Source organism: Periplaneta americana, chromosome 4, assembly GCF_040183065.1.
Source record: "Periplaneta americana isolate PAMFEO1 chromosome 4, P.americana_PAMFEO1_priV1, whole genome shotgun sequence".
Lineage (NCBI taxonomy): Eukaryota > Metazoa > Arthropoda > Insecta > Blattodea > Blattidae > Periplaneta > Periplaneta americana.
The window spans coordinates 178,504,879-178,518,716 of record NC_091120.1 but is presented as its reverse complement, the minus strand read 5'-3'; the positions used below and the strand labels follow the sequence as shown (position 1 = coordinate 178,518,716).

The following is a 13,838-nucleotide window of genomic DNA, read 5'->3' as shown; positions in this document are numbered from 1 at the left end:
AACCGTTTTTAAAGATAGATTCAAACAGTTTTTGCAATGTATTTGCAAAAGTATGTTCTACAAACTGTCTGTAACAGAATTTTGATATTAGTCCCTACGTTTGTAAAATAAACAATTAAAATTTAGTAAAAATTTTCTGATTTCCTTTCTTGCAAACAAACGGACATATTTTTAAAATGAAATCAATTAACAAAATTCTGTTAAAGAGAAAAGTTTCCTAACAGTCTAAAGAATGTGTGTTCTAAATTTCTGCATGTATCTTTAATAGTTCAGAAATTATATCCATTTTATCTGGCAATATAGCAAAAAAAAAAAATGAAGTTACTGGAAACCGATAAAAGCGGGCGTGTGATTTAAAAATCCGTAGAGCAGGAAGTTTAAAAATGACGTCTCAACATCCGATAAGGGCACAAATGCCCACAAAATGTTATGCAATGCATTCCACACATATCAAAGGGTATTTTAAAGAAAAAAAAATTTTGAAAATTTAATTTACCGGAAACAACAATAAAAGTGGGCGAGTGATTTAAAAATCAATAATGCAGGAAGTTTAAAAATGGCGATCCACACATGTCACAGAGTATTTATAAGAACCTTTTTCTTTTTAAATTTAGTCATTTTTCATCAAAAATACAATCCTCTCTCCTTAAAACGTGTCTTTTTCTGCTTCCTCTGTTTATCACAAACTGAACCTGTTTTACGTCACTTTTTCATCAGCGCAAGATTTTGTAGAAATGCTAGAATCAGGATATTTACGAGCAAATCTCCGAACGCATTTTCTGTAGTTATCTTTTTTTCACGTAACATTCCACCAAATAAATTTACTGTTCAACCGTATACTTCATTTTTCAATTGATTACTTAATACAGAAGCAACAGTCACACACACGTTGCGGTACGATTATCAGAAGCAACTAACTGCTGAGATGTTTTGTAGAACTGGCTTCCCATGCTGCAGTCGAGAGAGCAGGAATTCGGCTGGCAGCAGAATGATGCGAAGTTTCCTCATAAAATGAGATACTGTATTATGGCCTTTAAATTTTTTCTGAAGTTCCTGTTTAGGGTCAGAATTTTCTTATGTACCGTAAACTGGGGTTACTTTGAACACAGAGGAAACCTTGACAATTTTTTTCAGAAAATCATATTTAGGTTTCTAATGCTGCACTTGTTATAGATGAAGGTAAATTTGGTATGAGAATGATTTTATGATAATTTACCTCCATCTATAAGAAATGCAGCATGTAGAAACCTAAATATGATTTTCTGAAAAAATGGTCAAAGTTTCCTCTGTGTTCAAAGTAACCCCAGTTTACTGTAGCGTAAATGTGCAACACAGGACTGCCAGCATTTCTTCCCTTATTAAGGAGCAGTGATAACAATTGTTTTGTCTTTAGAAGTCCATCTCTCTCAGTTGTGTTTGAAATCCCAAAACTGGATCCGATGACTATTAATATGTTAGGCTACGGATAATCAATTGATCAACTATGAGGACTGTAATTGTTTCTCTTATAACAATTTAACTTAATTTATAATAAGTTATGTTATGATGATAAAATATGAAAATGAAATAGTGAATTTATACTTCATAGTAACAGGATCAAGTGTTTATTGTAGTTAAGTGTACTGGCATACAAATCTTTTAAGTATGTACAATACAAAATTTTAATTAAGGATTACAACCTTTGGGAACAATTTTTTCGCTCTGTGTACTTGTTAGAATATGGAACAAACCATTCACTATAATTATAATGTTTCGATTTTTAGCCTTTGAAGCATAATTCTTTAAGTCTTCAAAATAAGATTTTAGAATAACCTGAAAAGAAACAGAACTTCAAAATTGGTAATTGTCGGAATAATCTCGTACATACAGAAGTACCGTACGCATATTTATATGCTACATAAATTTACAAAATTTAAAGTAAAATGAAATAAATAATTAATATTAAATTGTATCATAAATACAGTCTGTTCAACATTACAACAAAATGGGTTTTCTAGAACAGACAACTTCATCAAAGATGTCGTCATATCTCGTATTCACGTAGACAAATTGTTTCTTTAGTAATTGAATCTACTAAAAAGAACTCGGAGTATAAAACTGGATGAAGTTACTTGAAATTAAAAAATTATCGAAGTGTGTGTTTTTATTATTGCTTATAAAGAACAATTCAACATAGCATATGAAAGATTTAGGATTAAAGCGAACTAACTCAAACGAGAATAATTCCATTTCGGTAAGGAGAGCTTAAAATTTATGTAACATAGTTACCGGTACTACAAACTTTGAGTGTCCTTGAGATGTGCAGCAATCTAACTATAAATATTGCAAGTATCAACTTCATCTCCTTTTGCACAGAAAAATTCAACGTGTTAGTATTTATTTGTATTTAAATATGACAAAGATTGATTGTATACGTATCAGACTATTTATCTGTTCATAAATATTTAAAGAGAAATTATATAAAATCGTAGAAACTTAGCTTTCATTGCTATTGAGTACGACAATAATATTGTAGAAAGTGAACTTAAAAGTTTTATTATAAATTGTCATCTTCAGTATGCCTCTCTGTACCAGGTGTACAAGACGAAATGCCACCACTAAGATGGCATCTGTATGCTGTGATCATAATCGAAATTTGCGGCAAGATAAACTCAAATAAAAAAGCTTACTTTATTGTTATTGTTACTTCCTGCGTTCTTTTAAAAATGCTTCACATCTCTTAACACATTTCCAGAAACTTTCTGCAGTTCATTTTGATTTACCAGTGTATATCATACCAGTAGAGTCGGATTTTTTTCTTCATCCTAGCCGCATCGTCTGAGAGCAAAAGCTTATACACTTCACGGGTTTTGTACAGTTTTAACTTCAACAAGACCACTGGCGTAGCTTAGTCGGCTAAGGTGCTTGCCTGCCAATCCGGAGTTGCGCTTGGGTGCAGGTTCGATCCCCACTTGGGCTGATTACCTGCTTGGATTTTTTCCGAGATTTTCTCCAACCTTAAGGCGAATGCCATGTAATCTATGGCGAATCCTCGGCCTTGTCTCGCAAACTTACCATCTTGCTATCATCACTCCCATTGACGATGAATAACATACTAGTTGATACAGCGATGTTAAATAACCAAGTAAAAAAAAATTTTAACAATTTACTGGCGTGTTGAACTGAAGTATCAGACACCCCTATTTGCTGAGCTAATCGGCGCAGAGATTTTCTAGGGCTTTGTTCTAATCGAAAACCTATATCTTCTAATTTTTTCTTTGTTAAGACCTGCTTATTCACTTGAGGCTTCTTATTTTGAACCAAATCTGCCTCGTTAAATTTTTTTTGCGAGTCTGCATATTGTTGTCTTATTCGGCACAGATGAATTGAGAAATTGACAATGGAATTTTCAGTCACAGTTTTCCCACGACAATTTTTTTGCGAAATTGTTACAAATAAAAATGCGTTGTTCTGTATTGTACCTAATGACAACTTACACGCGAGATCTATTACGAGAATAAACTGAGCCATAAAGTACGTATGTACTGTATGTATTTTACCATTTATTAATGTGATTGTGCTCAATGAACTCTCGTAATTTTGTGATATATTTTGTATAACTGATCTGAACTGCGCCCGAGCACGAGCTTCTGCTCTTTCGGGCTGCAATGCCTAATGTAGCTCAAGTGTATAGAATTAATAAATATTATTATTATTATTATTATTATTATTATTATTTGTTGTAAGCAACAGTTCATCGTATTACGGATTGAAATCGTTTGTAGTTTATGCATCATGAATTAGATATAATTAATGAACTGCAGTTTTAAAATGTTATAGTTTACATAATGTAAATAATGCAATCGTGAATTAGATATAACCTGTTCATAAAAAAAAATAAATAAAAAAAAGGTACCAGTAGAGGCTCGCAGCCGACTGTTTTCTTTGAATTGTGGTGGTGTTTTTTCTTGTCCACTTTGTACCAGTATATATTTCGATGTAGATACTCTGATAAAATTCTACTCAGAATTTAATACCTACGTTTACATAAATTGATTAATATAACAAGTCATTTCTGTTTCTTGTAGTGTTGGACAGACTGAATTTAACATACAATCATTTTAGTCTTACATTTAAAACAGATGACTGTACTATGTCCTCTTTTATTTGCACATATTTCATGCACTGAAACACAAATGCACACACAGGGATAAAACTGCTTAAATCAAGAGAAAAATATGTTGAATATAAACAGGATGATTCAAAAGATTTCGCACAAACTTAAGGAGTTTGTAGAGAGGTCGAAATACAACCACTTTCGAATAGGAACTTACGGTCTAGGTAGTAATTCTGAGTCAATGTACGCTTGGGAATGTCAGGAACTACATTGCAGATGTAAGCTTACTTTGCAATGAGGCACTGGGTTCGATACACTATGAAATTATGAAGACGTTCCTCTGCCACCACGTTTGAATGGGGTGAGGTACAAGGTCTTCATACGAGATGTTCCTTCAGAACTGTTAAAGAATGTACCACTTATCGTGCGTTGTCAGATGTAGATGTAACTAGACAGATCACCTGCAAACTTTCCTATTCAAGTACGTGGCATACTAAATGACACATATCCTGGGCGTTGGCTCGAAAGGGAAAGTCCAATTGATTGGCCACCCTGTTCCCCTGATCTGACGTCTCTTGATTTCTTCTTCTGGGGGCATATCAAAAGCCTCGTGTACGAGACACCAGCTCCCGACCAAGGAACACTTCTTGCCAGGATACTTGCAGCATCTGATTAGGTTCGTGAGATGCGTGATGTACTTGGTAGAGTGTGCCAGAATTTCCTACGACGATGTTAAGCCTGTATTGAATGTGGTGGTCGCCAATTGAACAACTTTTGTAAAAAAATGTTGAGTAAACTTTATCTTTGCTTAACTTAAATGTGTGATTGTCCATTATATACACTATCTACCAAAAAGTAATTGGGCACCCAGGATTTTACGTGCTAGATGCCATGTTTCGGTGGCTATTATGCAATGGTATGCAGACAATAATGTTCACCGGTTGAACTGGCCTGCACAGAGTCCTGATCTCAATCACATTTGAGACGAATTGGACCAGCGATTGAGGTTTCGGGAAATTCGGCCAACTTCCATTGTCCAACTGAGTGCCATATTGCAAGAGGAATGGCAACGCATTCCAGTGGATATCCTACACAAACTAGTGGAGAACATGCCTGACGGGGTGGCTGCTGTTATAGCAACAAGAGGTGGTACCACGAGGTTCTAAAGGGACAAAAAACAGTGCCCATTTACTTTTTGGTAGATAGTGTAGTTCCTGACATTCCCAGGTTTGCACTGAACCAGGATTACTTCCTAGACCATAAATTTCTATTTTAAAGTAGTTGTATTTCGACCCCTCTATAAGCTCCTTAAGTTTGTGCGCAACTTTTTGAATCACTCTGTACATGAAATTTCATTACCGGTACGGGATAAGAATTCATGTTTCATACAAAATCTTATAAAAAATTGCTACTTCATAGATGAGCCAAATTGTCTAAACTTTTAGGTTATATTCAGCGAAACAGTTACATGTTTTTCATCTTGTAGCTAGATATTTTAGTAACAAGATCTTCTTTAAGTTAGAAGATGAGAAGGTAATATCTAATTGTGGATGTGTAAGAATGTGAATTTTTTAGGATCTTAATTTCAGATCATTCTCTTTGTTTATCCACAAGTGAATTAATGCGTCTACATACTGTGTACAGAATGAAACAAGTGGTCATCATCGTCGATCTTCATTCAGTCATACAATATTTCATGGAGCTTGACTATAGCTGCAGATTATGTTGCGAACAGATACAATTTTGGTATTTCTTCAGGGCTCCTAAAAACTTGGAACATTGGTATGGGCTGATGAAGCATGAAACCAGAGTTGAAGCATGTTATTTAAGGAAGAAAGTCTGCTTATTTGGATGGCAATTGGAAATATTGCAAGGCAGAAGAAAAGAGTTCCTCTCCCCAAATCATGCTTTGTTTTTGGGGACACGTAAAAGTGCATTTTTACGAAAGAGATGGAGGTACAAGTTTGAATTGTTGGTGAATGCATCCCCCAACCTATCCAGGTAGAATTTGGTACTCGATCTTATTAAATCTTTTTGTTTTGCGTTGTTTCTGTTTGTTGTTTGCGTTGTTGTCCTTGCTGTTACAGATGTGGGGATGATGATGATGCAGACAGGCATGATGAAGGGTGGCTTCAGTAATACTACTGCAACCTCCTACCAGAGCTATCTGGAGGGTAGGCCAGACCCGCGTTACGTTATGTTACAGTTAGGGATGCTCGAACCCCCTTCTGTCCGTCCAACAATTGGTTGACAGTTTGAGCTCTCTCTCACTCACTCACTCAGTCACTCACATTATCTCTATCTCTCTCTCTCTCTTCTCTTTCCATTTTCCTTTGCCTGACTTCTTTCTCTGTCTCTTGCTGAACAGTCGCGTTCTGAGAACATCTTGCACTGTCAGAGATGCTCTGATGTAAGTACCCAAGACTCGTGCGACAAGAGATCTCTGGACACGACAGGTGTGGGATCTACTTGGAACGTTAAAGTGGATAACATGGAATTGTGGAAATATATTTCTCTCATAATAATCATTGTTCATAACAGAAGACAAATTTTTAATAATTTCAAGGGAAAAATTGTTCCGGGGCTGGGTATCGATCCCAGGACCTCTGGTTGAACGTACCAGCGCTCTTACCAACTGAGCTACCCAGGAACTCCACCCGACACCGTCTCAACTTTTCCCTTTATATCCACACAACTCGTGTGGGCTGACGAAACGTCAGAGACCCACATCGAGTGCACACAATCTCTGTGTGACTTGGAATTGTGGTTTTCTGTTAACATACACAGTGACGTATATATTATGCAAATTTTTAATCAATCAGATGTATCTCAGACCTGCATGGAATCGCAGGGACAGTTGTTTCTGGCTATGACCCCCATTGTTCGTGCATGAAAGAGACTTTGTGCTTTGTATATCCAATAATTCAGTTATTTAAAACTATCGAATTGTTCGATTATTTGGAAAAAATCGAATGAATTCATTTGGATTACAAAGCATAATAAAATAATATTAAAGCTGAATGAAAACTATAAAATTAATTGTTCGATAGTTACATTGTACTATCGAGTAAGTGTCCATGATTAATAAATCAGTACTGTTAGGAGATCTGAGCTAGAGTCCCTACATAAAACAATATTCTATTATTATTCATTCTTCAATACACTCTTTTAACACTTATACAGTAATTACTGAATAACTTTATGATCGTGCATGAAAGGGACTTTGTGCTTTGTATGTCCAATAATTCAGTTATTTAAAACTGTCGAATTGTTCGATTATTTGGAAAAAATCGAATGAATTTATTTACATTACAAAGCATAATAAAATAATATTAAAGATGAATGAAAACTATAAAATTAATTGTTCGATAGTTACATTGTACTATCGAGTAAGTGTCCATGATTAATAAACCAGTATTGTTAGGAGATCTGAGCTAGAGTCCCTACATAAAACAATATTCTATTATTATTTATTGTTCAATACACTCTTTTAACACTTATAATTACTGAATAACTTTATGATCGTGCATGAAAGAGACTGTGTGCTTTGTATGTCCAATAATTCAGTTATTTAAAACTATCGAATTGTTCGATTATTTGGAAAAAATCGAATAATTCGTTTGAATTGCAAAGCATAATAAAATGATGTTAAAGCTGAATGGACACTATCAATTAACTATTCGATAGTTATATTGTACTATCGAGTAAGTGTCCATGATTAGTAAACCAATACTGTTATGAGAGCTGAGCTAGAGTCTCTACATAAAACGATAATCTGTTATTGTTCATTGTTCGATACACTCTTTTAACGCTTATAATCACTGAATAACTTTATGATATCTTTACTGTGTTAACTTTTGCAATTTACCTGGCTTATTAGTTTCGAAGTGGTATCCTTCATTGTCTGAGGCTTAGTTGAAGAAGCAACTTCAAGTAGGCCTACAATCCAAACAAAGAAGAAAATAATTTTTGACAGATCGACAAATTGCTTTTCGGCGAAGGAATTATAGGCCTACTATACACGTTTTAGTTTTATTTTATTATATACAAGAAGCTTTTATCTATTAGAAAACTTATAGTGGAATTAAAAAAAAAACAGCCGACTTGTGATATTTGAAGGTGCCCGAGAGTTTCCATGGCAACAACCCTTCCCGCTCGTTTTAACCAAAAATCTATTAAATCATTGATGGAAGGAAGAGGGAGCAGTAGCGTTTTATTGGCCGCAATGAGAGGGAAGGGATGTTGTCATGAAAAATCTTGGCACCTTCAAATGTCACATGTTGGTGGTTGTTTCAATTCCACTATAAAAAAAAATCTCATTTCCAACTTAGCCTATTTAAAATAATGTTACCACAACTTTATTAAGTTTTGATTTATTAATTCGCACAGTATGAAGAAACATGGTGCTGATTAATCATCATGATTTACTGGAACTTTGAAAGAATTAAGATTAACAATTGCTTAATTTCAGTAGTTCTTAAATAACTAAAGTTAATGAAATCGTAACAGAATTAAAATTATTTTAAATTTATTTGTTGTTGCATAAAATAATAACTGAGAAACCATAAACCATACTAAGGCGCTCTGGTTACTCAGTGATTAGAGCATCGGTGCTCCACGCTGGAGACACGAGTTCATTTCTTGGCGAAATTTTTGCAGGAAATTAAATGGTACTGTGGCAGATTTTCTCAGTATGCTCCCTTTTCTTCTGCCATCATTCAACCACTTCATAATTCATAACTGTCCATCACTAGTGAAGCAGCAATGGAAAATTATTGCACTGTGCCAGATGAGTTCACAAAAATCCTACGATAAATGATGGAAAAATAACAGCTGGCTCACGTAATCCTGAGTATTCAGTATGGAGCCATACAAGCAAGCTAACTATATTAAAATTAAGAAAATCTGAGAAATATATTTCACAAGTTCCATGTTATCTGAGTTCGGTGAATATCTCTCTCTCTTGTTTCTGTCTGTCTATCTGTCCAATTGTCTTGCTAGTATACTGTCCCCTTGCAGGAGAATGCTGACTGCTTGGCTTCGGTTTGTTGCAGGAATCTTGTGTAGCGTGAGGGAGAATGTGTCCGTCCATTGAATCGGATGCATGATTTAGCGATGATCATTTGTGGTGTCCCGTCACAATAGCTTGATTTTTTTTTGTTACATAGTATCATGGCATTTTGTTGCATAATGTAAATAATGTAGCATTGTGATCTACTAACTCATATTTTATGGGGATCAACATAGAAAGTATTTCCTTCCATTGAGGTAATTGGAAATAACAAAATTACTGAAAATTTTAAAAACATAAAATTGTTTAGTCACACGTTAAAAAGTGTTACAATTTTTAAAAAAGCTATATACCTTGGACAGACGGCCCGTTTCGACGTGATGTTACGTCTTCATCAGTGCCTCCTGAACTACTGATGATCTTGAATTCTGCGATGTGCATTTGTCGGTTGTAGGGGTGGGGGTGTGTTGCTCTTATGGTGGGGGCTGATTGTTTGTGTGTTATGACGTATCATGACATCGAATAATGTGTGGGTATTGAACTGTAATTGTGTATTAAGTATATGTTGTGGGTATGTTATTTTATGTTTATATATTTCGTATTGTTCTAAGATGTTTAACTGTGAACTTTTGTTACAAGAATAATTATGACTACAATAATATAGAAACAGATACACATCACACCAAAACGTTCACAGTTAAACATCTTAGAACAATACGAAATATACAAACATACAATAACATATACTTAATACACAATTAACAGTTCAATACCCACACATTATTCGATGTCATGATACGTCATAACACACAAACAACCAGCCCTCACCATAAGAGCAACACACCCCCATCCCTACAACCGACAAATGCACATCGCAGAATTCAAGATCACCAGTAGTTCAGGAGACACTGATGAAGACGTAACATCACGTCGAAACAGGCCGTCTGTCCAAGGTATATACCTTTTTTAAAAATTTTAACACTTTTTAACGTGTGACTAAACAATTTTATGTTTTTAACAAACAAAGTGTTAACGTGAACTATAATCAATGAACATTTTAATGTAACTTGAAATAAAACTATTCAAATTCATTTCAATTTTGTCCTTGTATAATTCGTCATATACAGGGTGTTCCATCACAAAACCAACAAGCTTTATCAGCATGTTCGGATGGTAATTCTAAGCAACTTTTCATAATACACCAGATTGAAATGCAGTTGCACCGTAGATATCTTCGGAACTCGTGAAATCCTGATTATCTCCTGCGAGATCCATCAGTTGTCTGTTTCTGCCAAATTCTGACAGGGGGTGCATTAATCAGTGTAACGTCATTGTAAAGGCCACTATAACAGATGTGAGTAATGTCAGTCTTCATTTTATGTTAGTGAGACGTCAGTGAAAATGTTGTGCAAAAGAAAACTAATTCCTCGTTTGTATATTTTCCAGGTATTTTATTTAGCATAATATCTTTACAGTTACGCCTCACTGATGCTACATCTGTTACTTGGCCGATAACAATGACATAATCATTTACACTGGATAATGAATCCTCTTCCTGTACATAATAGAAACAAACAATTGTTAAATCTCGCAGGAATCAAACCTAGCATTTCATGTGTTCGTACCTCCGGTGCATTGGTGTCCATATCTTAGGAATGGAGCCAAATCGACCCATAGTGTATTATGAACTCTTGCTTTAAAGACCATCCAAACACATTGGCAAAGCTTGTCGTGATATTTGACCATGAGAGGTTTATATTTGCCATTTTCCATTGTTTCATAAAATGTAGAATGCACGACTTCACTAAGATTGTATTTACTTTCATCTTCACACATGAAGAGTAAGAATGGAAATGACTCTTTGAGGCTGTTCCTAATGGTTCAATTTGACTAACAATTCTAACTACTAGTGTTGCTTCTCATCTTCAACTCTTTCATCTGAAGACGAAGGTAAATTCAACCTTTGAAACATCGCGTTTTCTATATTTCAGCAACACTTAAAAAGTTCAATGCAAACCTCTCTTGAGTATATAACCATTGTTTCCTTCAAAGCAATGACATGTTTAAGTTATCGTCTAGTTTAAGAAATATTTAATGTTGTGGAAAAGTATTAAGAATTATCAGATTATCACCAGTAATATTCAAATGCTAATAAAATCTGTAATTTCAGACTAATTCTTCTAATACTTGAAGTGTTAAATTCATGTTTCTACACAAGTATCTATCAAAGGTTTCGTGGTTCGATGCAAAGAAACAAAATTGTGAAAATTTAGATTTCTATGCAGGGCCTGTTTTTTAATTGGAAATACATTAATTTTTGCCTAAATTCTTCTACCTGGGACAGCATTCTGGAACGTTCTTAGAGTTATTTTTGTTGCTCCAGAAAAATAGCCCTAAACGGTATGTGAAACAGATAAATCTTTATTACCAATATTATGAAACGATAGACAATTCTTCAAGAAAGAATCGCAGGAAGCTGTGTTTAAAGTGAAGCTGAATAGGAATAGGTTCAGTAGGTGCATCTTATATTAATCACAGTTGAGGAGTGCAGGGGAAAAATGATGAATGTTACATTTCTGTCAAGGGTGAGATAATGACGTACCGTAATTCAGTATATTACTGCAAATTTTGGACGGTTCAGAAGCCAACCAGTGTAAAGGCTGGTTCACAATAAACCGGAAACGGAAACTACAACAAAAACGGGAACTGAAATAATGTTAAAATAAATGTATTTAAATGTGAGCATTCACAATTAACTATTGTGAATACTCACATTTAAATACGTATATTTTAACATTATTTCCGTTCTCGTTTCCGTTCCTGGTTTATTGTGAATCAGCCTTAAGTCATCAAATGGAGGGAAAGAGAAAATGATGGTTTTATTAGATTGTTTATTCCAAAATCGCATTAAGATTTAAAGAGTAACATCAGTTATTCATGTGTGACAATAACTGAAGTAACTTAACACGTTTAATTAATAGGTTTGTTCCAGCAAGCAATTCAGAAGGTGTTCCGAACTAATACGGAACTTCTTTCGATATATGCACCAGTCAGGGGCGGCCCGTCCTTATGTGCTACAGTGCTACAGCACAATGATAATTTTGGCTCAAATAATGTATTTGTAATACCACCATAATATTTGATCTGTCATTTGACAATTTCCCGTGGTTATGTTCATGACGCGTTATAAAGTGTTTAGTCTTCGCTCTCCGCTCTTTGGTGCCTCAGGGGGTTCGTTGTGCTACTCAAAGCTCCACATGAAAAATGTAGACAGTTATACGCATGTGCGAAGCTGAAATCACTGCTTTGATTGGCTATTTTTACGCGGGAAAGTGCTGTAGTCAGCTTCAGCACAACATAGCTTGGAGATTGCAAAAGTAAAGCGTAACGAAAGAAAGCTTGTTTGTGGAAGAATTCGGAACTATGTACAATGTATTTGGTAATTCAAGTGTCCGACTGCTGCTGCCATCTACCAGTTAAAGTTGCTGTCAACAGCTATACTATACTGAACAAAAGAGTGTTCCAGATACAAGTTGGATTTCTATACGGAAGACCTGACTTCCGAACAACAATTTACAGGATCCATTCTGTGAAGTATCGAAGTTGTTAAATATTTTGGTTACCGGTACAATACCAATGACCACTGCTGAGCCAAAAATATATTTTTCTTGCTTGAAACGCATAAAAACGTTTTTAAGGAACACTATGTCCCAGGATCGTCTCTCTGCTCTTGCAATACTGTCAATAGAAAAGTGTATGATGTCCAAGATGGAGGGGTTTAACACCAAATGACAAGTTCTGCAGTACGAAAGAACGTCTTATGGACTTCATATTTCATCACTAGGCGAGACTCCAAATTAAGATAAATACATAAGTGTAGGCCGATATAGAGATTATAGCACACTCATTATTTTGACCGCCAGCCGCTACTGGCACCAGTTATGTACGGTGTCAGAACTAGTTCGAGATTTTACATTGTTGTAACGTTTCTTGAACTCTTCTTTCACGGCCTTCGAAGTTTCTTCTCATATTAAAATTAATATTCATCTTCCGAACTTAATTCTTCGTAAAATATATCTCTATCACCTTCCAAATCACTCATGATGGACTTTTTTTATTTTAATCTGCCTAGTCTCGAAGCATTTTAACCTTAACTTCAGATTAAACCACTTGCGCATACGTCAGCAGTTCAGAATTGTGGCTCAGAATTCCCAGTTACTGCTCTTAATCGAGAACCAATGTCACTCATTCCGAACGAGTTCTAAAGTACATTGGAACAAGTAACTGGGAGTTCAGTATCGGTTCAGAATCATTTCTAGTCTTGTTGGAATGCACATCGAGCTTCTGCGCATGAGCAGGCAGTTCAGAATCGATTCTGAACTGTGCTGGAACAAACCTAATAACGTCACCTTTAACAGAATTGTGACAGTCACCTTTTTTCCCTTGTACTCTTCAATTATTTAACAGTACCGGTATCGTAAATTCTGGAGGCTTTTTTCTTTAATGTATCACATCACATTATTATACATGATTATTGTATTCAGGATCCTTGTGGTCGCTCAGAATTCTTTGAGCTGATGTCTATAATTTAGAAATTTATTATTACAGATATTTAATTACAAAATAAATTCTCAGTTTGCATCTTGAACAAGGCATGATTACTTTTTCCACTTTCAACTTAATGCACAGATTATATTCATTATTGTTTCATTCTTTGTGAGTTACAAAGAT

At 35.1% G+C, this 13,838-nt stretch overlaps 1 protein-coding gene across 6 annotated transcripts in view; it reads left to right on the top strand.

Moving 5' to 3' along the window:
* slo (calcium-activated potassium channel slo) overlaps positions 1-13,838 on the top strand; it is a 427,716-nt gene that overhangs the window by 228,476 nt on the left and 185,402 nt on the right. For 3 of the 6 annotated variants that reach the window (XM_069824445.1, XM_069824446.1, XM_069824443.1), the window contains exon 9: positions 6,184-6,270. The exons of the other annotated variants lie outside the window; for them this stretch is intronic. In XM_069824445.1, coding sequence (XP_069680546.1) covers positions 6,184-6,270 — 87 coding nt within the window. The remainder of the gene's footprint in view (positions 1-6,183; positions 6,271-13,838) is intronic. 6 annotated transcript variants of the gene reach the window in all.